Source organism: Macaca thibetana, chromosome 20, assembly GCF_024542745.1.
Source record: "Macaca thibetana thibetana isolate TM-01 chromosome 20, ASM2454274v1, whole genome shotgun sequence".
Taxonomy (NCBI): domain Eukaryota; kingdom Metazoa; phylum Chordata; class Mammalia; order Primates; family Cercopithecidae; genus Macaca; species Macaca thibetana.
Window position 1 is genome coordinate 33140655 of NC_065597.1, and position 21626 is coordinate 33162280.

A 21626-nucleotide genomic window follows, 5' to 3' on the forward strand; every position below is an offset into this window, starting at 1 on the left:
CCACAACCTGGAGGGAGTATGGGCTCTGGGGGCAGACTGGCCTGTTTGCAACTCAGCTCTGCCACTTAGCACCCCATGAGCTGGGGATGCACCTCACCTCCCAGCCTTGGTGTCCTACTCTGTGCCTCAAGTGTACAGGTTTGCATAGGTGAACAGGCATGTGTAGCTGTGTACAGGTGAGGAGGCATGCAAGTGAGCAGGTGGATGCAAGTGTTGAGGTGTGTGCAGGTGAGGCGTGGGGAGGTGAGCAAGAGGGGCAGATATGTGCAGATGAGGTGTGTGTAGGCGAGCAGGTGTCTACAGGTATGACAGGTGAGGAGGTGTAGTACAGGTATGGTGCAGGGGACCAGGTGTGTACAGGAAGGTACAGGTGAGGTGTACAGGTGACCAGGTGTGTACAGGTACGGACAGGTGAGGAGGTGTAGTACAGGTGTGGTGCAGGGGACCAGGTATATACAGGAAGGTACAGGTGAGGAGGTATACAAGTGACCAGGTATGTACGGGTACGGACAGGTGAAGAGGTGTGGTGCAGGTGACCAGGTCTGTACAGGAATATGCAGGTGAGGGGGTGTGGTACAGGTGACCAGGTGTGTACAGGTATGGATAGGTGAGGAGGTGTGGTGCAGGTGACTAGGTGTGTACAGGTACGGACAGGTGAGGAGGTGTGGTACAGGTGTGGTGCAGGTGAGCAGGAGTGTACAGGTATGTACAGATGAGGAGGTGTAGTACAGGTGTGGTGCAGGGGACCAGGTATATACAGGAAGGTACAAGTGAGGAGGTATACAAGTGACCAGGTATGTACGGGTGCGGACAGGTGAAGAGGTGTGGTACAGGTGTGGTGCAGGTGACCAGGTCTGTACAGGAATATGCAGGTGAGGGGGTGTGGTACAGGTGACCAGGTGTGTACAGGTATGGATAGGTGAGGAGGTGTGGTGCAGGTGACCAGGTGTGTACAGTTACGGACAGGTGCGGTGTGGTACAGGTGTGGTGCAGGTGAGCGGGAGTGTACAGGTGTGTACAGGTGAGGAGGTGTGGTACAAGTGACCAGGTGTGTACAGGTATGGATAGGTGAGGAGGTGTGGTGCAGGTGACCAGGTGTGTACAGTTACGGACAGGTGCGGTGTGGTACAGGTGTGGTGCAGGTGAGCAGGAGTGTACCGGTGTGTACAGGTGAGGAGGTGTGGTACAAGTGACCAGGTGTGTACAGGTATGGACAGGAGAGGAGGTGTGGTACAGGTGACCAGGTGTGTACAGGAATATGCAAAGTGAGGAGGTGTGGTAGAGGTGAACAGGTGTGTATAGGTACAGACAGGTGAGGAGGTGTGGTACAGGTGTGGTGCAGGTGAGTAGGAGTGTGCAGGTATGTACAGGTGAGGGGTGGTACACGTGTGGTACAGGTGACCAGGTGTGTACAGGTATGGACAGGTGAGGAGGTGTGGTGCAGGTGACCAGGTGTGTACAGGTACGGACAGGTGAGGAGGTGTGGTACAGGTGTGGTGCAGGTGACCAGGTGTGTACAGGAATACGCAAGGTGAGGAGGTGTGGTACAGGTGTGATACAGGTGACCAGGTGTGTACAAGAATGTGCAGGTGAGGAGGTGTGGTACAGGTGTGGTGCAGGTGACCAGGTCTGTACAGGTACGGACAGGTGAGGAGGTGTGGTACAGGTGTGGTGCAGGTGAGCAGGAGTGTACAGGTATGTACAGGTGAGGTGTGGTACAGGTGACCAGGTGTGTACAGGAATGTGCAGGTGAGGAGGTGTGGTAGAGGTGAACAGGTGTGTACAGGTATGGACAGGTGAGGAGGTGTGGTACCGGTGCAGTGCAGGTGAGTGGGAGTGTACAGGTATGTACAGGTGAGGAGGTGAGGTACAGGTGTGGTTCAGGTGACCAGGTATGTACAGGAATGTGCAGGTGAGGAGGTGTACAGATGTGGTACAGGTGACTGGTGTGTACAGGTATGGACAGGTGAGGAGGTGTGGTATAGGTGTGGTGCAGGTGAGCAGGTGGTACTCCCTTTGCCCTGCAGGTGTACAAGCAGAAAGTGAAGCACCTGCTGTATGAGCACCAGAACAACCTGACTGAGATGAAGGCTGAGGGCACCGTAGTCATGAAGCTGGCACAGAAGGAGCACCGCACACAGGAGGGTGTGCTGCGCAAGGACATGCGGGCACTGAAGGTGGAGCTCAAGGAGCAGGAGCTGGCCAATGAGGTGGTGGTGAAGAACCTACGGCTGGTAGGTGTGGCGGGGGCACGTGGAGGCTGACAGGTGGTTGGGACGGCGAGCCTAGTGCTGCATGAACTCCTGTTTATTCAACAGCAACTGGGAATTCATGTTTTTGTGTAAGACCTTCTGCATTTTTGCAATTTGTTGAAATTTTTTTTTAAAGCATGCATCCAAACAAACTCCATTTTGGGACCAAGTACACAATTCTGTTTCAGATCTCAGCAAAAAATTGACGTCCCTGAAGAAAAAAATCCAGCTTAGGATCTTTCATGTGCTGCTGACACCTGATACCCAGAGACTTTTCCTAGAGAATAGCGTCAGATGCATTTAGTAGAATGCAAACCAACCATTAAAATATCCAGTGTGTTGACTCCTGGGCAGCTGTGACAGTTTGTCACACAAGCTGGTCTGATTTTTACTTTTGAGGCGGGGGGTTTCCAGGGCAGCACTAAATTCATTTGTGCACCTGGTTGAGTGACTCACACCCGTAATCCCAGCACTTGGGAGGGTTAGGTGGGAGAATTGGTTGAGGCCAATAGTTTGAGACTAGCTTGAGTGAAATAGTTGAACAATAGTTGAACCCCATGTCTAAAAATTAAAAAACCATTAACTGGTGTGGCAGCTCATGCCGATAGTTTCAGCTACTTGGGAGGCTGAGGCGGAGGGTCTCTAGAGCTCAGAAAGTCAAGGTTGTAGTGAGCTAGGATTGCGCCTCTGCACTCCAGCCTAGGTGACAGAGTGAGACAAAACAAAAAGGAAAGAACTTACTGGCTGAGTGTCCATTAGCTGCTAGGTCCCGATCTGATCTCTGACAAAATGCCTGCCCGACTGGGTCTGCTGGTCTAGAAAGGAGAGACAACAGGTGAGCTGGAAGACAAAATAAATGTGTCAGATACAACAGAGTATCTGGTGGGGAAGAGTGCTACAGAAGGAGCAAAGTGGGGAGAGGTGGGGTGCAGTTTTGTACAAGTAGGTGACCAGCTGGGAGAGGGGATGGGCCAGTGGGAAGGCCCAGAGTAACAAGGAGGAGAACGCTGGGGGAGAGGGGTCAGAGCTTGTCCGCCTTGAAAACTGTGTGAGGAGTGGGACTTTGACCCTGGGGGAGTTGATTGCCCCCTGAGAACCTGGGCAGAGGAGAGTCGTGTCTGACTAAGGTTCTTCCTGGCTGCTGGGTTGAGGAGACTTTCTTAACACATTTGCCTCATGCCTGGAAGCAGTCCAGCCTCAACTGAATCTGGAAGAAACTTGGTGACATTGCTGACTTTGCAGCAAAGCATAAGAGTGCTGAAGTCTTGAACCCTCCAGAATTATCTGGTCTTAACCCAGGTCCTGGATATGGTATTGTTACAGAATCAGAGTTTCCTGTTGGGTAAAAATACAGCTTTAGGCCAGGTGTGGTGGCTCACGCCTGTAATCCCAGCGCTTTGGGAGGCCGAGGCGGGCGGATCACGAGGTTGGGAGTTTGAGACCAGCCTGACCAACTTGGCGAAACCCTGTCTCTACTAAAAATACAAAAATTGGCCAGGCATGGTGGCGCGCGCCTGTAATCCAAGCTACTTGGGACGCTGAGGCAGAAGAATCGCTTGAACCTGGGAGACGGATGTTGTGGTGAGCCGAGATCGTGCCACTGCACTCCAGCCTGGGCAACAGAGTGAGAATCTGTCTCAAAAAAAAGAAAGATTGCTGCTTTAAAAATAATTGGCCGGGTGCGATGGCTCACGCCTGTAATCCCAGCACTTTGGGAGGCTGAGGCGGGCGGATCACAAGGTCCGGAGAGCGAGACCACCCTGGCTAACACGGTGAAACCCCGTCTCTACTAAAAATACAAAAAAATTAGCTGGGCGTGGTGGCGGGCACCTGTAGTTCCAGCTAATCGGGAGGCTGACGCAGGAGAATGGCGTGAACCTGGGAGGCGGAGCTTGCAGTGAGCCGAGATGGCGCCACTGCACTCCAGCCTGGGTGACAGAGCGAGATTCCGTCTCAAAAAAAAAAAAATTTTTAATTTTTTATGCAAAATTTTAATATATAATGTTTATTTAAATATAATATATAATAATTGCTTATTTAAAAAAATATATATTTATTTTTAGAGATGAAGTCTCACTCTGTCTCCCAGGCTGCAGTTCAGTGGTACAGTCGTAGCTCACTGCAGCGTCGAACTCCTAGTCTCAAGTGATCCTTCTGCCTTAGCCTCCCAAGTAGCTGGGACTATAGATAGGAGCCACCACACCCACCTAATCATTTTTTTTTTTGAGATGGAGTTTTGCTCTTGTTGCCCAGGCTGGAGTGCAGTGGTGTAATCTGAGTTCACCACAACCTCCGCCTCCTGGATTCAAGCGATTCTCCTGCCTCAGCCTCCCGAGTAGCTGGGATTACAGGCGTGTGCCACCACGCCCAGCTAATTTTGTATTTTTTTTTTTTTTTTTTGAGAGAGTCTGGCTCTGTCGCCCAGGCTGGAGTGCAGTGGCCAGATCTCCGCTCACTGCAAGCTCCGCCTCCCGGGTTCGCGCAATTCTCCTGCCTCAGCCTCCCGAGCAGCTGGGACTACAGGCGCCCGCCACCTCGCCCGGCTTATTTTTTTTTGTATTTTTAGTAGAGACGGGGTTTCACCGTGTTAGCCAGGATGGTCTCGATTTCCTGACCTCGTGATCCGCCCGTCTCGGCCTCCCAAAGTGCTGGGATTACAGGCTTGAGCCACCGCGCCCGGCTAATTTTGTATTTTTAGTAGAGATGGGGTTTCTCTATGTTGGTCAGGCTGGTCTCGAACTCCCGAACTCAGGTGGTCGGCCCACCTCGGCCTCCCAAAGTGCTGGGATGACAGGTGTGAATACTTTGAAAATGCTGCTTTAGGCAGCAGTGCAGCAGGTTGGAAACTACACACGGCACCTGGAGAGATCCCACGGCTCTGTGTGGATGTGGCTGCTGCTCTCCAGGCTGTGGGATGGTTTGGTAAGGGAACCAAGCTGGGTTCAGTGCTCATGACGTCTGTTCATGTTCTCTCAAGCTTAGAGGCGACTTTAGTTGAGGGAGGTGAGTTAGGAAATGTGCAGGTGAACAAAACCGTGTTACTCTGGGCATATTTCATGAACCTGGAGGTGAGGGGAACCCAGTAGCCAGCAGCAAAATGGGGTTTGTTGGGCTGGGTTTTTCATGGAGGTGAGGAACAGGGTCAGCCTAAAGGGAGCGGGCTTGCCTCTATGTCTGGCTGTCCAGTAACAGCCTTTTTTCACCTGTGCAGAAACACACCGAGGAGATCACCAAGATGCGGAATGATTTTGAGAGGCAAGTTCGAGGTCAGTTTCCCATGTGCTCGTTGTGTAGGACGGTGCCAGACACACCCTCCCCGCCCCTCCTCCATCCGAAAGGAATTTACCTCCAGAGCTTGTTAACTCAGGGAACAAAAACTAGATTAAAACAGCCCAGGCATGCAAGAGAAAGAATGTGGAAGTTTCCAAGGCCAGTAGACCCACTCAGAATCCCGGAACAACCTATTTCCATGTGCGTTTGGGAGGCTGTGATTACCACACACTTGCCCACTCCTAGCTAAAATCAGTAGTTATCAGCAGGTGGCAGCTATTCAGTCCCATGGGCAGCATTTTTAAAATAGTCTTCTCCATGGCTCCTGGTCTGAGAAGGCTCCAATTTCAGCAGCCTGTTTTACTCATAAAGGCTGATAGTCTGGCTGGATGGCCACACAGGCCTTGCTTACTGCTCACTGGGGTCAGCTGACATGCAGCTGTTGGCACCCCCAGTGCAGGGAGCGATTAGCAATGCCTGTCGCTGGCAAAGGCAGGCCGACAGTGGTGTGTGTGCTGAGTAGGAGCAGCAGCAGAAAACACTCAGTCTAAGCCCCTCTGTTCTCTTGCAGAGCTTGCTTGCAAAGCTGTTCTGACCACAATGGGCGTTTTGGGCCCCTGTTTACAGGCTGCATGTTCTGTAGCCATAGGGGCACCACTTCTTCCTCTGCCAAGCTGCTGTTTGCTGCTGCCTTTCAGAAATTGAGGCCAAGTATGATAAGAAGATGAAGATGCTGAGGGACGAGCTCGACCTGCGGAGAAAGACTGAGCTCCACGAAGTGGAGGAGAGGAAGAACAGCCAGATCAACACGCTGATGCAGCGCCACGAGGAGGCCTTCACGGACATCAAGAACTACTACAATGACATCACCCTCAACAACCTGGCCCTCATCAACTCCCTCAAGGTGCTGCGTGTGGGGTGGGCTGGGGAGACACACTCTGCCTGTCCTAGAATGTGGGCTGCAGAGTCCTGGGGATCCAGACCCCAGCTCTCCAGCCCAACACCCCCGATACTTTTTATAGGATTATTTGACAATGCCCTTCTCATATCCTTAATTGAAATTCCTAAATAATGCAACCTATCGCTACCTATTGTTAAAAGCAGTCAGGATATTGCCCTCGCCCTAGTGCGGAGGGGGAAGTAATCAAGTGTATTCTGATTTGTAAAAGCTCGGGTGGAACTGCAGCGAGTGACATGATGTGGCCGGAGTGGATGAGTGTCATCGTCACTACATGCTGGCAGTGACAGGACTTTCTACAGTAGACAGCGGCCCTTGGTGGAATCTTGAATAAAGTGTAGTCCCTCAGTGTGCATGGAAGCTGCATTCCCAGAAAACTCCGAATACGTTGAAGCTGCAGAAATACTGTTTATACATAGAACAGGTCTAGGTGCTAGCATGCCTGAGGCTGGCAGGATCTGGTGATGGGCAGGAGAGCACCCAGCTCTCACCCTGCAGGCCACAGCCCCTTTGGTTCTGCCTGCTGAGCCCCTGCTGGGCCTGTGCTTGTGCCTGCAGGAGCAGATGGAGGACATGCGGAAGAAGGAGGACCACCTGGAGAGGGAGATGGCAGAGGTGTCTGTGCAGAACAAGCGCCTGGCAGACCCTCTCCAGAAGGCTCGGGAGGAGATGAGCGAGATGCAGAAGCAGCTCGCCAACTACCAGAGGGACAAGCAGATCCTGCTTGTGAGTTTCCTGCTGGATTCCTCTCCCTCCTTGGCACGAGTTAGCCTAGACTCAGGAGGAAGGAGCATCACAGGGGCAGGAAGGGAGACGGGGGAGGCCTGCATTTCTCCTTTTTTCTGCCTTGTGTTCTCCTGGGGAGAGTAAAGTGTGGGGGTGTTTTGGAGACAAGGCCCTCATCTTCCACCGTGTACTACTGACCTGCCTTGATGGGGCTCAGCTGCTTGTGTCCTGGAACCATGTCTTTCTGGTGATTATTTTTGGCCTTGCCATCTCCCAGGAGCCTGTGTTACTTGGATGACTGTGAATCTTGAATACTTTCTGTCCCCTACTCCGTTTTTCCTCCAGTGCACAAAAGCCCGTTTGAAAGTCACAGAGAAAGAGCTGAAAGACCTGCAGTGGGAGCATGAAGTGTTAGAGCAGCGGTTCACCAAGGTGAGTGGGCACCAGGCTGGCCCTGCAGCGGGGGGTGGCACCCCTGCTAGCCAGGGACGGGGCTCTCTTTGTGGCCCTGGCCCCTGGACCAGCTTCAGATACCTTGGCCAGGTTTTTGGGTTCTGAAGCTGGGGGCCCTATTCCCTGTAACTCATTCCACAGCTTCTAAGAGGCAAAAACCTTTGGCCTATTCCGCATGCATATCCTGCAGAAGGCCTGAGGTCTCATGGGGAGCAGATCACACATGACTTTCGGCCCCTCAAGCGCTCACCTCTCAAAGCACATGAGGGATGCCTGGCCCCTGCAGCAACTCTTTTCTTCCATGGGTTTATGTTTCTAAGTGCTAACCTATTACCTTCTCATTGTAAAGAAGTCATGGGGTCTTAAGTGTAAGTGAAAATGAGCCTCCAGCTCCTCACGCTGGCGAGTTTTATGAGCTCCCTTCCAGGTTTCCTGCATGCTCTAGTGTGGATGTGACTGTGTGTGTTATGAACACGGGATCAGGCCATAAGCACAAGTTGCTTTTTAATCTCACAGTGTATCAGGCTGCACACAGGAAGCCGTTTCATCCTTTTCACAGTCACGTGGTGCTGCATTTCATGAATGTTTGATCATTTAGCTGACTCCCCTCTGTTTCTAATCCTCTGCTGTTATAAGCATTGCTGCCTCGATCCTTTTAAATTTGTCTTTGTGCACTTGTGTGAGATTGCTTCTTAGGAAAGCCAGTTCCTAGCAGTGGGATTGTTGGGTCTGAGGGGTCTGTGTTGAGGGTTCTGATCTGTCCAGAGGGCTGCTCTGAGTCACACACCTGCCAGGGTGCGGAGGGGCCGTCTCCATCCTCAGCTGCACCAGATCTGACAGGTTTAAACCTTTGCAGAAGAGTCTGGGGGGAAAACATTTCATTTCGTGTGCCCTTCCGAGATTGCCAGTGAGTGGTAGGGATGCTTGGTCCTGTCTTTGTCCCTCAAAGAGACTCCTTGCCTCTGTTGAGTTTCAAAGTTCTGGCCAAGGACCAATCCTTGCACCATGGGGCCCTCAAGGCTTTGTGTGTGGTGTGCGTGGCCAGATCATCTTATCTTGAGCTGCAGTTACGTGTGCTGTTTGTGTTCTCTAGCCTAACTGAAATTCATGAACACAAACGGTTGTAGTAGGATTCGCCCCTCGGAAACATCCCATCTGTCGGAGACACCTCAGGTCCTACCTGATGTGCATTGCTAGGCTGTGCCGACTCTTGGCACCTAAGGGAAGGGTGCCCCAGTGAGACTCTGAGGACTGCTGTGTTAGGGGCCCTTCCTCCTCCCTGTGAGTTTTGAGGTGGACATTACTGGGAAGAGGAGAGCAGAGACGTGCCTGGGCTGGAGTCTTGTTCCCTGCCGTATTTTCTTCCATTTGAATGTGGTTCCTGACAGTGTCAAAGTCCATGTCTCTTCCTAGAGAACTGGGAGCTCAAATTTGTCAGCAAAATTTAGAGACCAAAGGCACTTACTTATTTATGTTTATTTTTTGAGATGGAGTCTTACTCCATTGCCAGGCTGGAGTGCCGTGGCGCGATTTCGGCTCACTGCAACCTCCGCCTTCTGGGTTCAAGTGATTCTCCTGCCTCAGCCTCCTGGGTAGCTGGGACTACAGGTGCCCACCACCATGCCCGGCTAATTTTTTGTATTTTTAGTAGAGACGGGGTTTCACCATGTTAGCCAGGATGGTCTCGATATCTTGACCTTGCGATCCGCCCGCCTCAGCCTCCCAAAGTGCTGGGATTACAGGCATGAGCCACCGTGCCCGGCCCAAAGGCACTTATAATCCACGTGCCTGCGGACAGGGAATTGGATTTAAGCAAATCTGGGGAATTCTAATTAACAGCAGTTAGAAGGGGTACAGGGCCAGGTGCTGTCTTGGAGGTGCTCCAGGTATCACAGGTCGTGCTTTGAAAAAAGCTGCAGTATTTTAGCATGATCCTGTTTTCTTCCAAACAGTCATAAATGTTTTTACATGTATAGAGAACATTCTGGAAGGGGTCACACCAAGTGTTCACAATGGTGGGTGGCCTCTGGGAACTGGGGTTAAGGGCGTTACCTTTTTTTTTTTTGAGATGGAGTTTCGCTCTTGTTGCTCAGGCTGGAGTACAATGGCGTGATCTTGGCTCACTGCACCCTCCACCTCCTGGACTCAAGCGATTCTCCTGCCTCAGCCTCCCGAGTAGCTGGGATTACAGGCGCTTGCCACCATGCCCAGCTAATGTTTGGTATTTTTGATAGAGATGGGGTTTTACTATGTTGGCCAGGTTGGTCTTGAACTCCTGACCTCAGGTGATCCACCCACCTCACCCTCCCGAAGTGCTGGGATTGCAGGCGTGAGCCACTGCGCCCTGCTCAGGGTGTTCACTTTTTTTTTTTTTTTTTTTTTTTTTTTTTTTTTTTTTTGAGACGGAGTCTCGCTCTGTCGCCCAGGCTGGAGTGCAGTGGCGCTATCTCGGCTCACTGAAAGCTCCGCCTCCCGGGTTTACGCCATTCTCCTGCCTCAGCCTCCCGAGTAGCTGGGACTACAGGCGCCCGCCACCTCGCCCGGCTAATTTTTTTGTATTTTTAGTAGAGACGGGGTTTCATTGTGTTAGCCAGGATGGTCTCGATCTCCTGACCTCGTGATCCGCCCGTCTCGGCCTCCCAAAGTGCTGGGATTACAGGCTTGAGCCACCGCGCCCGGCCTCACTTTTTTATAGTCTTCAACCAGGTCTAGATTTTTTTTAGAAAGTGCAATTAATAAGTAGAAGAATTAGGAGGTAAAAAAGAACAGTCTCACTGGCCGGCAGGCAGCTGGCTCCAAGGCCATGCTCCAGATCCGCCATTTGTGGGGCGGACAGCACCTGTCCTGTGATGCCAGGATCTGGGGCGGGCCAAGGGAGCACATCCTCCAAGGGGTTCCACCTGCAAGCTCTGCCTGCCGGATGCCCTGGATCTCACATCTCACCTGAGCCCACAGCCCTCATTCGGGCAGGACTGGCCTCGGCCACCCATGGAGCAGCTTTCAGGGTGGGGCTGCTCCAGCTCTCGCCGGGACACTCACGGCTTGCAGAGACACCTTCCTGAGAGGAGAGCTCATGCCGACGTTTTTCTCCTGCCTTCCACGGTGTGGCGGCTATACAGAGGGCCAGGGTGCAGGCAGTGTGGACCACACCCCGGTGCTGTGGGAGTGGGCGCTATTGGAAAGCCACCTCCCATAGAAGCAGCGTGTTCCAGGCAGGTGCAGAGGTGGGAGGCAGCGTCTTGCCAGCGAGATGTCCCCAAGTGAGGGGCCTCATCGCCCATCCCAGCGCTGTCCCTGCAGGTGCAGCAGGAGCGGGACGAGCTCTACCGGAAGTTCACTGCAGCCATCCAGGAGGTGCAGCAGAAGACAGGCTTCAAGAACCTGGTGCTAGAGCGCAAGCTACAGGCTCTGAGCGCTGCTGTGGAGAAGAAGGAGGTGCAGTTCAACGAGGTCCTGGCTGCCTCTAACCTGGACCCCGCAGCCCTGACGCTGGTGTCCCGCAAGCTTGAGGTAGGCCCTAGACAGGCTCCTGGCCCCAGTGGGCAGCCTCTTCCGTGTGGCAAGGGTCTTCAGTTCTGTGCTGTTCCCCCTCGGACGGGCACAGAGACCCCTCGGTTAACCACTGGGGAGGGGGCATTCATGGGTTTCCTGTGACCTGAGAACAGAGCGGGGTGCCGCAGGCATGGATGCCTCTCACCATCTGCACCGGCAGCCTCTTCTCACAGTTCTGCTCAAGTCTCTCTTGGATCTTCCCTTGCCCCTGTGTGACCTCATGGTGACTCCTAACCTCTGAGCCTCTGCCCACTCCAATTTTCGGGTCTGGCTCATCTGAGCACGTAAGGCTCTAGTCATCTGAGTGCAGCCTGAGGATGGCCTTGGGAGTGGAAAAGCCACTCTTGGAATCTCTGTGGGCCTGAGCTCGTCTGTTGGTGGTAACAGACCCAGACACAGGCCTGGAGGATGGCGGTACTTCCTGAGCTCTCAGCCCAGGGCACCGCATCCTGGGACAGAGATGGTACCGGGAGGCCCTGAGATGGGCTGGTTTAGGACATGGACAGTTACGGATACGGTAAGTGCAGGGCCGTGGGAGCCTGGGTAGCCTGACCCCACCTTTGCAGGTACTGGGGACATGAAGTCTAAGCAGGGCCCAGAACATTCCCTCGTTCTGTGTCACAGTTATTTATGGTGCTGCTCTGCTAGGGTGTCCCGGGCATGGGCGAGGGCAGTAAAGAAAGCAGATGAGGCCTGGGCCCCCCACAGGGAGAAACAGCATCAGCTGGAGGATCAGGAGGAGGCTGGAGCCTGCAACTGCCTCACAGGTGGTCTCTTACCTGTGTCCAGCTTGTGGACCTGGGCCTTGCCTCTGTTCCCTGGACCTCGTTGGGAGAAGTCACAGAAGGAACAGGATACAGGGCAAAGGGTCTTTGACTGACACTGGAATCCTGGCCAGGTGAGGCCAGGCCTGTGGCTTCCTCGCGGCCCTCCAAGTTGGATGACATGTGCCCCTGGCCCAGCTGCTGCCCCTGAGCTGGAAACAGCTGGTCTTGAAGCCTCTACCAACAGCCCCAGCACAGGGAGGCTGGGTTGTCACACAGATGCAGCCTTCGAGGCCGCAGGGTACCCGTCTGTCTTTGTGCTGGACTCGTCCTTCAGTGAAACAGATGCCTGGGACATAGGCTTGAGGCTTCCTCACTGTCTGGGGAAGCATCTTTTATCCTGAGAACTATCACAGATAGCATTTTTGTTTGTTTGTTTTCAAGACTAAGTGTTGCTCTGTTGCCCAGGCTGGAGTGCAGTGGCGTGACCTTAGCTCACTGCAGCCTCTCCCTCCCAGGTTCCAGTGGTTCTCGTGCCTCATCCCCCTGAATACCTGGGATTACAGGCATGTGCCACCACGCCCGGCTAATTTTTGTATTTTTAGTAGAGATGGAGTTTCACCATGTTGGTTAAGCTGGTCTTGAACTCCTGACCTCAAGTGATTCGCCCGCCTTGGCCTCCCAAAGTGCTAGGATTACAGGCATGAGCCACCGTACCCAGCCACAGATGGCTTTTTTTTTTTTTTTTGTAAATTATTTTATTTCTTCCTTGATGATTTAGAGGGACTATATTTAAACCAGTAAAAATAGTTCATACATAATACCTGGCCATTTTCTTCCGAAATCTCTCTTTTTTTTTTCCGAGACAGGAGTCTTGCTCTGTCACCCAGTCTGGAGTGCAGTGGCGTGATCTCGGCTCACTGCAACCTCTGCCTTCTGGGTTCAAGCAGTTCTCCTGCCTCAGCCTCCTGAGTAGCTGGGATTACAGGTGCCCGCCACAGCACCCAGCTAATTTTTTTTAGACGGAATCTCTCTCTGTCGCCCAGGCTGGAGTACAGTGGCGTGATCTCGGCTCACTGCAACCTCCGTGTCCCGGCTTCAAACGATTCTCCTGCCTCAGCCTCCTGAGTAGCTGGGATTACAGGCGTGCACCACCACGCCTGGCAAATTTTGTATTTTTAGTAGAGACGGGGTTTTACCATGTTGGTCATGCTGGTCTCAAACTCCTGACCTCATGACCTGCCCACCTCAGCCTCCCAAAGTGCTAGAATTACAGGTGTGAGCCACTGCGCCTGGCAATTTTTGTATTTTGTTTAGCAGAGATGGGGTTTCACCATGTTGGCCAGGTGGATCTCGGACTCCTCACCTCGTGATCCACCCACTTTGGCCTCCTAGAGTGCTGGGATTACAGGCGTGAGCCACCACGCCTGGATACCTGGCCATTTTCTAACCAGTTGAGTAATTTGTTGCACAATAAGCTACCTCACGTCTTTCAGCAAGAAATACATTACATTTGAGTAGTAAAGACATTACATAATGAATTAGGACACAATTAAAATTTGCTTTAAATATTTCTTTGGGGGAGAGGATGCCACACTTCTACTCAGTGAAGAGAAACATTTTATAGTCCAGAGGTCTTGTGTTTTTTTAACACCTATGATGCCATGAATTCATCGGAAAGAGGTTCCAGCAGCTTGGGCTCCTTCCCGTTGATTCTCACAAAGCTGCTTCTCTGGGTGGAGCAGGCTGGCACTTCAGTTGAACCCACGTACCTTTCTTCTTCTGATCATTTTCCTTCACGCGTTTCAGGAAGCTGTCTCGGCTCTTAGAGTGCTCAGTGTGCTCAGTACACACCTTAATTCTCTCAGCAAGAATCTTGCCCTTGTTTGTTTACAACAACGCCAGCAGCGTGCTGGGGAACACTGCAGACTCCCCAGTTCAGCCATGGCAGCACTTGTGGGGCTTCCTTTTTGAACAGTACCCATTCCCTTGATGTCTGCAGTATCAGCTTTCTTACAGATTCGCATATACGTGGCCAGAGGAACAAGTGTTTTCTAAAAAGCCGGAGAACGTGTATCGGGTGCCTCTCCTCTTTCCCTTTGTGTTTGTCATTTGGGCGAATTACTGGAAGATGGTGGTTCCAGCCGCAAGGCCACAGATGGCGTTTTTAAGGTGATTGGTCCACATGCAGTTCAGCTGAACACAAATCCATGTGCTCATCGCTGACACCAGGCCAAGGGTTAACCTCATTCAAGTCAACTAATCTCTTTTTTTTTCCTGCGAGTCTCGCTGTGTCGCCCAGGCTGGAGTGCAGTGGCACAGTCATAGTAGTGAGCCCCTCGCTGAGCCGCCCTGGGGGCACCCAGGTGTTGGACAGATGCAGGACTGGGCTGAAAAGGCTGGTTCTGAAAGGCCCGTCAGCTGTGCCTTTGAGTTTCGGGCCAGTTGGGAACTATGGAAGGGCTGGGCAGGGGGAACCAGATCAGAGCCCACTCTGCTGCTGATGGGGAGCACAGGGCTGGCGGGGCTGGGTGGGGCCAGCACACAGTGGGGACAGGCAGAGGGTTTAAGAACCACCAGGAGGCTGAGTCCACAGGTGGGGCTGGGAGGGGCCGAGGTGACTTGGTGTTCACACATGGGGGAACCATGGGTCCTGGCCCAGTGGGTGGTGGTGCCTGTGGGACCCTGGTCATGTGGGATGGCCTGGCTCTCAGGGCCTGAGGTAGTAAGGCTGGACAGGAGGGGCCTCACCTGGGCCAGAGGCACTGTGGCCCCCAGACTGAAGACTCATCTTTGCTGGTCTGCTCAGCACTGGGCCCTGTGAGCACAGGCAGGTGAGGGGTCACTGCTGGGAGGCGGGGGAGGTGTGTTTCCAGCTCCTGGCTGAGGGCTGCACCCGGCCTGCTGCTAAGCCACCGCAGTGAGGGTGAAGAGAGCAGTCGTGGCCTGTGAGAGTTGTTGCAGCTGCGCCCACGCACCAGGGTGAGGATGGAGCTAAATGTGGGTCAATTCCTTCTTTCCTGGTCATTGTTACCTTGACTTCTAAGTGAGGAATCTTCTGGGGAAATGACAGAGGCCCCCGCAGGGACACTGTTTGCAGACTGGGCAGGTTGGGGTGTGAGGGGGCTGCTGTGTCAGTGGGCAGCAGAGACAGCTCAAAAGCCAGGCTGGGCCCAGCAGTGCCCCACAGGCAGGAGCCCAAGAAGCCCCCTGCCTCACCACGTGGTGAAACCCTTGCCCACATCTGGGTGGGGCCAACGCTGCTGAAGACTATTTGTTTCTGTCACAAAAAAGTGGGATGGCCAGGCGCGGTGGCTCACGCCTGTAATCCCAGCACTTTGGGAGGCCAAGGCGGGCAGATCACAAGGTCAGGAGTTCAAGACCAGCGTGGCCAAGATGGTGAAACCGTCTCTACTAAAAATGCAAAAATTAGCAGGATATGGTGGCAGGTGCTTGTAATCCCAGCTATTTGGGAGGCTGAGGCAGAGAATTCCTTGAACCTGGGAGGCGGAGGTTCCAGCGAGCCTAGATTGCACCACTGCACTCCAGCCTGGGCAACAGGGCGAGACTCCATCTCAAAAAAAAAAAGTGAGATAGTACGTTCACAAGCCTTAAGAAATGCAATGTGGCCGGGCGCGGTGGCTCAAGCCTGTAATCCCAGCACTTTGGGAGGCCGAGACGGGTGGATCATGAGGTCAGGAGATCGAGACCATCCTGGCTAACACGGTGAAACCCCGTCTCTACTAAAAAATACAAAAAAAACTAGCCGGGTGAGGTGGCGGGCGCCTGTAGTCCCAGCTACTCGGGAGGCTGAGGCAGGAGAATGGCGTGGACCCAGGAGGCGGAGCTTGCAGTGAGCTGAGATCCGGCCACTGCACTCCAGCCTGGGCAACAGAGCCAGACTCTGTCTCAAAAAAAAAAAAAAAAAAAAAAATGTAATGTAAGCAATATGCGAATGATGTTTAGTGGCCCGTCTCCACGGTGTGGCTGCACGCTGCCTGCCCTTGCCTCATCTGCATTTCTTGTGTGTCTGGACCGTTTTGGGGGTTTTTTTGAGGTGGTGTCTTGCTCTGTCATCCAGACTAGAGTGCAGTGGCTCAATCTCACCTCCCTGCGACCTCTGTTTCCCAGGTTCAAGCGATTCTCGTGCCTCAGCCTCCTGAGTAGCTGGGATTACACAGGCGCGAGCCACTGTGCCCGGCTACTTTTTGTATTTTTAGTAGAGATGGGGTTTTGCAACGTTGGCCAGGCTGGTCTCAAACTCCTGACCTCAAGTCATCTGCCTTCCTTGGCCTCCCAAACTGCTGGGATCACAGGCGTGAGCGGCTGTGCCTGGTTCGGACTGTTGATGGAGATGCAGGTTGTGTGAGCACAGGCTCCCAGTTCTCTGTTTCTTCCTTGTTGTTTTCTCTCCACCCTTGGAGACCTTTTTCTGCTGATGACCTTGTGTGGATGGATGCATCCATCAAACCAGGCTGCTATTCCCTGGATCTCTGAGGACCCCCACTGGAACCCCCAGGCCACCCCCACTGCCTCGGCCAAAAGATGAGTCTCAAACTCCATCACCTCTCTCTCCTCAGGATGTTCTGGAATCGAAGAACAGCACCATCAAGGACCTGCAGTATGAGCTGGCCCGGGTCTGTAAGGTACGGATGTGCCCTGCCCTCCCTCAGGGCCACCCCCTCGGTGCCCAGCCTGTTCTAAATGCAGATGGTCTCAGAGGACCGCACCCATTCCCACTTTGTACCTCGTTTGACAAGGCAGCTGTCACTGTCCCCAGCGGAGAGCATCTGGATTCTGTGTGGTCTGGGGCACAGCACTGTTGTCTAGGCCACATCTCTGCTGGGATGGGTGTGGGGGGGACCTGGACCCTTCCCTGGTCAGCCCCTTCCACTGGGCAGGGAGTCAGAAGGTGCTGTGCCCACCAGGGAAGGTAACAGACGTCATTCAACAGGGGCAGGGAGGGCGTGAAGAACCTGAGTGGGAAACCCCCAACCAGGGCCCAGAGCCCTCCCAGACCACAGCTCTGCCCTGAGTGTCCCTGCCCTCTGCCTCTGTCTCCTCATTTGTGGAACGGGAATAGGAACAGCCTCTCCCTGTCGTGCTACCTGAGCCAATGCAGTGGAGGTGCTTGGTGCTGTGTCCCACACAGGAAATGACAGATAAGCGTTTGGTTTTATCCTTCTACACCGTGATGCTCACGTTGCCCCTCCACGGAGCTGCACTCAGCTCTGGTGGTCCTGAGCCTGGGGATCCTCAGCTCCCTCACTCCGCCCTGTCTCCACAGGCCCATAACGACCTGCTGCGCACGTACGAGGCAAAGCTGCTGGCCTTCGGGATCCCTCTGGACAACGTGGGCTTCAAGCCCTTGGAAACAGCTGTGATCGGGCAGACACTGGGCCAGGGCCCCGCGGGACTGGTGGGCACCCCCACGTAGCCGCCCCACTGGGGGGCCACAGCCCAGACAGCCAGCCTAGGAACACTCTGGATGACAACCCCTTTCATACCAAGGACAGCAAGTTTTTTAGATTTTATCATCAGCAAATGAAAACTTTTCACATGTTCTTGCCATCCTCATTCCTGGCTCTGTGGAGGAGAACCACCTGCAGGACCCTCACCCGGGGTGCCCTGTCGCTTCCTTCCCTGGGTGCATGTCCAGGCTGTGTCCAGGCCTACTGCCTGGTCTCACCTCCAACCACAGTCAGCAGCACCTTCTCAGAGTGCCCCGCACTCACCTGGGGGCTGGGGCAGTGCTGCACTGTGCTGCCTGTCTTCATGCCACTGTTGTCCCATCAAGTGGACAGCTTTGCAGGTGCTGGCACTGACTTTATTGACACCTGAGTCACAGCCACCCAGTGGGATTCTCCAGGGGGCCAGGACTTCCCCAGGAATTGGTGACACCAGTGCTCCCCGATGAGCATGAAGCCCACTCTGTTGAGGGCTGGGTGGGTGCAGCCAGCGTGCGGGAAAGGGCAGGCAGCCTCCTGCTGCCAGTCTTCGCTCTAGCTCCCTCGATAGGTGGTGTAGGACCAGGGGCTCAGCAGCAGGGGCACGTGGAACTTCTGGGCATTGCTGGTGATGGTGAACACAACCTGAGACGGAGAGAGGGCCAGGAGAGAGTATAAGGGGATGGCAGCAAACCACCTATCTGGCCCCAACACACCTTGGAGAATTCAGCAGCCCAGACTGAGGGTCTGGGAGGGGGTGAACCCTCTGCACCAGAGGGACACTCCACAGAAGCTGCAGCCCAATAAGTCAGGTGCTTCTGTGGTGGCTCCAGTGTGGGGTGAGGCAGTGAGGTTAGGCCCAGAGAGCTAGAGTTGGCTCAGATGAAAACCTGTGTCAACAAAGAGGGGATGAGTGGCCCAGCCTCCCCACAAAGCCTGACCCTGAGCAGGTCAGCGATGGGTGTGTCCTTATAGAGTCTATTGCTGCCTGGACACCTTTCTTTTGGGAGCTCAAAGCAAGTGAGCTCACCTACCTGCCACCGCCCAGGACCAGTCTGCCCACTGTCTAAATGATGCCCGGCCAGCAGGACCTGGCCTGCAGATCCCAGTGAGTCATGGGCCTCAGGCCCTCCAGCCCACCGGGGCTCTCACCTCCACGTATGGGTAGAAGCTTTCCTGCCCCCTCTTCCTCCAGTAGCCCTCAGTGTCGAAGGTGAGCTTGTAGGTGCCTGCCTTCATCTGGTCCGGCATCAGGAGTCCAGGGCAGCGGCCATCTGGGTCTGTGTAGCTGGGGAGAGGATGAGGCTGCAGAGATGGGGATGAGACGCCCCACCCCAGCTTTCCTGCGTCTGTACCCCAGTGGGCCTCAGACACTGCCCTGCCACCTGTCAGACTTGGGTGAGCAGACACAGTGGGGCTGTTAGGGCCTGCAGTTGCAGAGCAGTCCAGGGACACCACTGCCCTGTCTTTAGGAAGTCACAACACAGAGAAGCAAAAAGGGAAAAAGTCTCCTACAGTTTATAACCACTTTACAGCTGACACGTATTTTTCCAGATTTTCTCTATGCATATTTGTTTACAAACTTAACTCATCAAGTGGATTATACTATTTGTATTGTTTTATAACCTGTGGTTTTCACTTAAAATATTGTGTGTGGCTGGCTGGGCACGGTGGCTCACGCCTGTAATCCCAGCACTTCGGGAGGCCGAGGCGGGCGGATCACGAGGTCAGGAGATCGAGACCATCCTGGCTAACACAGTGAAACCCCGTCTCTACCAAAAATAGAAAAAATTAGCTGGGCATGGCGGCGGGCGCCTGTAGTCCCAGCTACTGGGGAGGCTGAGGCAGGAGAATGGTGTGAACCCGGGAGGTGGAGCTTGCAGTAAGCCGAGATCGCCCCACTGCACTCCAGCCTGGGCGACAGAGCGAGACTCCATCTCAAGAAAAAAAAGGGAAAAATGTGTGGCTTTCTGCCAAACCCTCACCCACAGAATGGGCCTGTCCAGCTCCACGGAGTGTTCGTGTTGCGTGCCCTGGTCCCTTATCAGGGTTCTGAACAACTGTGGCTTTGCCCATAGTCACCTCCGGAAAACCTCACATCGTTCTTGCCGGCTGGTCTTTAAAGTGCGCGCCTCTACTGTGATTAGAAGGAGCAGGCCCGAACAAGGTGGCTCACACCTGTAATCCCAGCACTTTGGGAGGCCAAGGCGGGTGGATCATGAGGTCAGGAGTTCAAGGTCAGTCTGGCCAAGATGATGAAACCCTGTCTCTACTAAAAATATAAAAATTAGCCGGGGGTGGTGGCGGGTGCCTGTAATCCCAGCTACTTGGGAGGCTGAGACAGGAGAATCTCTTGAACCCGGGAGGCGGAGGTTGCAGTGAGCCGAGATCACACCATTTCACTCTAGCCTGGACAACAAGAGAAACTCAAAAACAAAACAAAACCTAGCGTGTGTGCATGGGGGGAATGGGTCCCTGTGACCCACCACGGACGCCCAGCCCACACGGTGCTGTCCTAATTTCTCACGTGAGACCTGGACCCCTCACGTCTCAGCTTTTGTGAAGGACCAAATGAGGACCGGCACAGTCAGACTCTGATCCTATGGGCCCAGCCCTGCCCTTCTGGCTGGAAGGGAGGGGCCTGCCTCTCATGCAGGGGCCATAAGGCCTGGGTAGGTGACATCTGCCTCTGGAAGTGCCCCGCAGAGCCTGTGCCTGGGGCAGTGGGCAAGAGCCCATGGAGGCTGAGGGACACACGGCCCCTCAGGCCTGGCTGGGAATCCCAGCATGTACCTGGGCTTGCTGCCTCAGTCTTCCCATGTGTGTCGAAGGGGTAAGTATGGTGCTGGCCCACGGGGTGTATGGAGAATGAAAAGAGTGGAAATAGTGTCCAGCCTACCGCCTGTCACAAGGTTACCCGTGATCTCAGTGACAGTGAGGTCTTCGATTGCACCTCAGGCCTCACCTAACCACCACCCCCCGCCCTCGCCCTGGCACAGCTGCCAGGGCGAGGCAGAAACTCACTCCCGCCCCATCAGGGTCACAGGGGCCTGAGGCTGGAGGGAGGGAGGAAACAGCTCCTCTCCTCATCCCTGTATTTTCAGAGGAAACGGGCTGAGAAGCAGAAGGGAGAGCTCCCAACCTAACCCCCAACCCAGGCTGAGAGGAGAGTCAGCAGCGGTGAGCTCCGCTCTCCATCCTCACTGCCTGGCTCCTCAGTCCCCGCCATCTGTCTCAGGGCGGGACTCCCCCTCCCAGGGCCTCTCTCCTACCTTGTCCTCAGCTCCATCCACTGCTGGCTGTGGTCCTCCAGCCAGGACAAGCGGAGACAGAGGCCTCTGGCTGGGAGCCCCGAGGCGGTGTCCAGCACATGGGTGGTCAGTGGGCTGGCCGTAGGCTCCATGCTGCTGCCCTGGGCCAGGAGAAGGAGACCAGGGTGAGCCTCTGGAGCCCTGTGCCCGCCCACCCACCCCAATCCTGCGTCCACACCAGCTGTGGGGCATAAACAGCCCTCTGGACAAGTTCTCCCAGCTGCCCAGGGGACAGGGGGCAAGGGTGACTGGAACTGCCTAGTCAGCTGATAAGGCACCAAACGTAAACAGCGCGACCTGTGCCTCCCGACCCTCCCCCACCAATCCCTCTGGCTCCCCTGCCCCACTGGGGACACCCACTCTCCCACCCACGCCCCCACGAAATGGCCATCTCCCCCCAGGCCCTCAGTTCCAGCCCCTGGGGTGGTTCTCCCGGAACTGGGCTCTCCTCCGCGCCCCGATTCCTGGGCCCTCGACGCTCAGCCCTCCGCAAGCAGCTGAGGGGACAGGAGCCCTGCAGGTCCAGGCCTGGCCCCCTAACCTCCTGGGGTCCTAGGTGTCGCTGGAGCCTTAGCAGCCGCAGGGCGGCCCGGGAGCTCATCCTGCCCTGCCGGACTGCGACACCCGCGGGCAAAGGGAAGGGCGGGGCCGGTCACCCTGTCCCGGACCACCTCGTGCCCACCAGGAGGGCCCCAGCGGGGCTTTGCCCAGGAAGGGGGCGCTGGTGGGGAATCAGGGCGAACAGACCTGGGGCCCGAAAGCGGAGTCGCGAGGACCTGCTCGGGGGGTGGGTGGGGGCCGGGGGCGGGGCCGCGGCGAGAGGGGGCGGGGGGCGGGGCCGCGGCGAGAGGGGGCGGGGCCGCATTGAGAGCGGGGGTGGGGACCGGGGCGGG

At 54.8% G+C, this 21626-nt stretch overlaps 3 protein-coding genes across 6 annotated transcripts in view; 1 reads left to right on the top strand and 2 right to left on the bottom strand.

Moving 5' to 3' along the window:
- DBNDD1 (dysbindin domain containing 1) overlaps positions 1 to 5768 on the bottom strand; it is a 35714-nt gene extending 29946 nt beyond the window's left edge. Inside the window, exon 1 of the mRNA XM_050773118.1 lies at positions 5758 to 5768. The gene's annotated coding sequence lies outside the window, so the exon portion shown is untranslated. The remainder of the gene's footprint in view (positions 1 to 5757) is intronic.
- Positions 1 to 19034, top strand: part of GAS8 (growth arrest specific 8) — a 29816-nt gene extending 10782 nt beyond the window's left edge. For 2 of the 3 annotated variants that reach the window (XM_050772998.1, XM_050773000.1), the window contains exons 4-10: positions 2028 to 2234; positions 5464 to 5518; positions 6221 to 6426; positions 7039 to 7206; positions 7552 to 7638; positions 10960 to 11169; positions 16556 to 19034. In XM_050772998.1, the coding sequence (XP_050628955.1) occupies positions 2028 to 2234; positions 5464 to 5518; positions 6221 to 6426; positions 7039 to 7206; positions 7552 to 7638; positions 10960 to 11169; positions 16556 to 16912 (1290 nt within the window). In that variant the 3' untranslated portion in view covers positions 16913 to 19034. The remainder of the gene's footprint in view (positions 1 to 2027; positions 2235 to 5463; positions 5519 to 6220; positions 6427 to 7038; positions 7207 to 7551; positions 7639 to 10959; positions 11170 to 16555) is intronic. The other variant, XM_050772999.1, reaches the window with a different exon arrangement.
- Positions 17491 to 21474, bottom strand: LOC126943896 (5-hydroxyisourate hydrolase-like). Of its 2 annotated transcripts, XM_050773121.1 has the most exons (4): positions 21275 to 21474; positions 20695 to 20834; positions 18575 to 18710; positions 17491 to 18067 (listed from the first exon to the last, which is right to left on the bottom strand). In XM_050773121.1, exons 1-4 carry the CDS (start codon positions 21332 to 21334, stop codon positions 17978 to 17980), a joined length of 426 nt encoding a protein of 141 aa, XP_050629078.1. In that variant the 5' UTR covers positions 21335 to 21474; the 3' UTR covers positions 17491 to 17977. The 2 variants fall into 2 exon arrangements, with proteins under 2 accessions (XP_050629078.1, XP_050629077.1); XM_050773120.1 differs by lacking the exon at positions 21275 to 21474 and having other exon boundaries at positions 18575 to 18727; positions 20695 to 21031.
- Between the last annotated feature and the right edge of the window lie 152 nt (positions 21475 to 21626).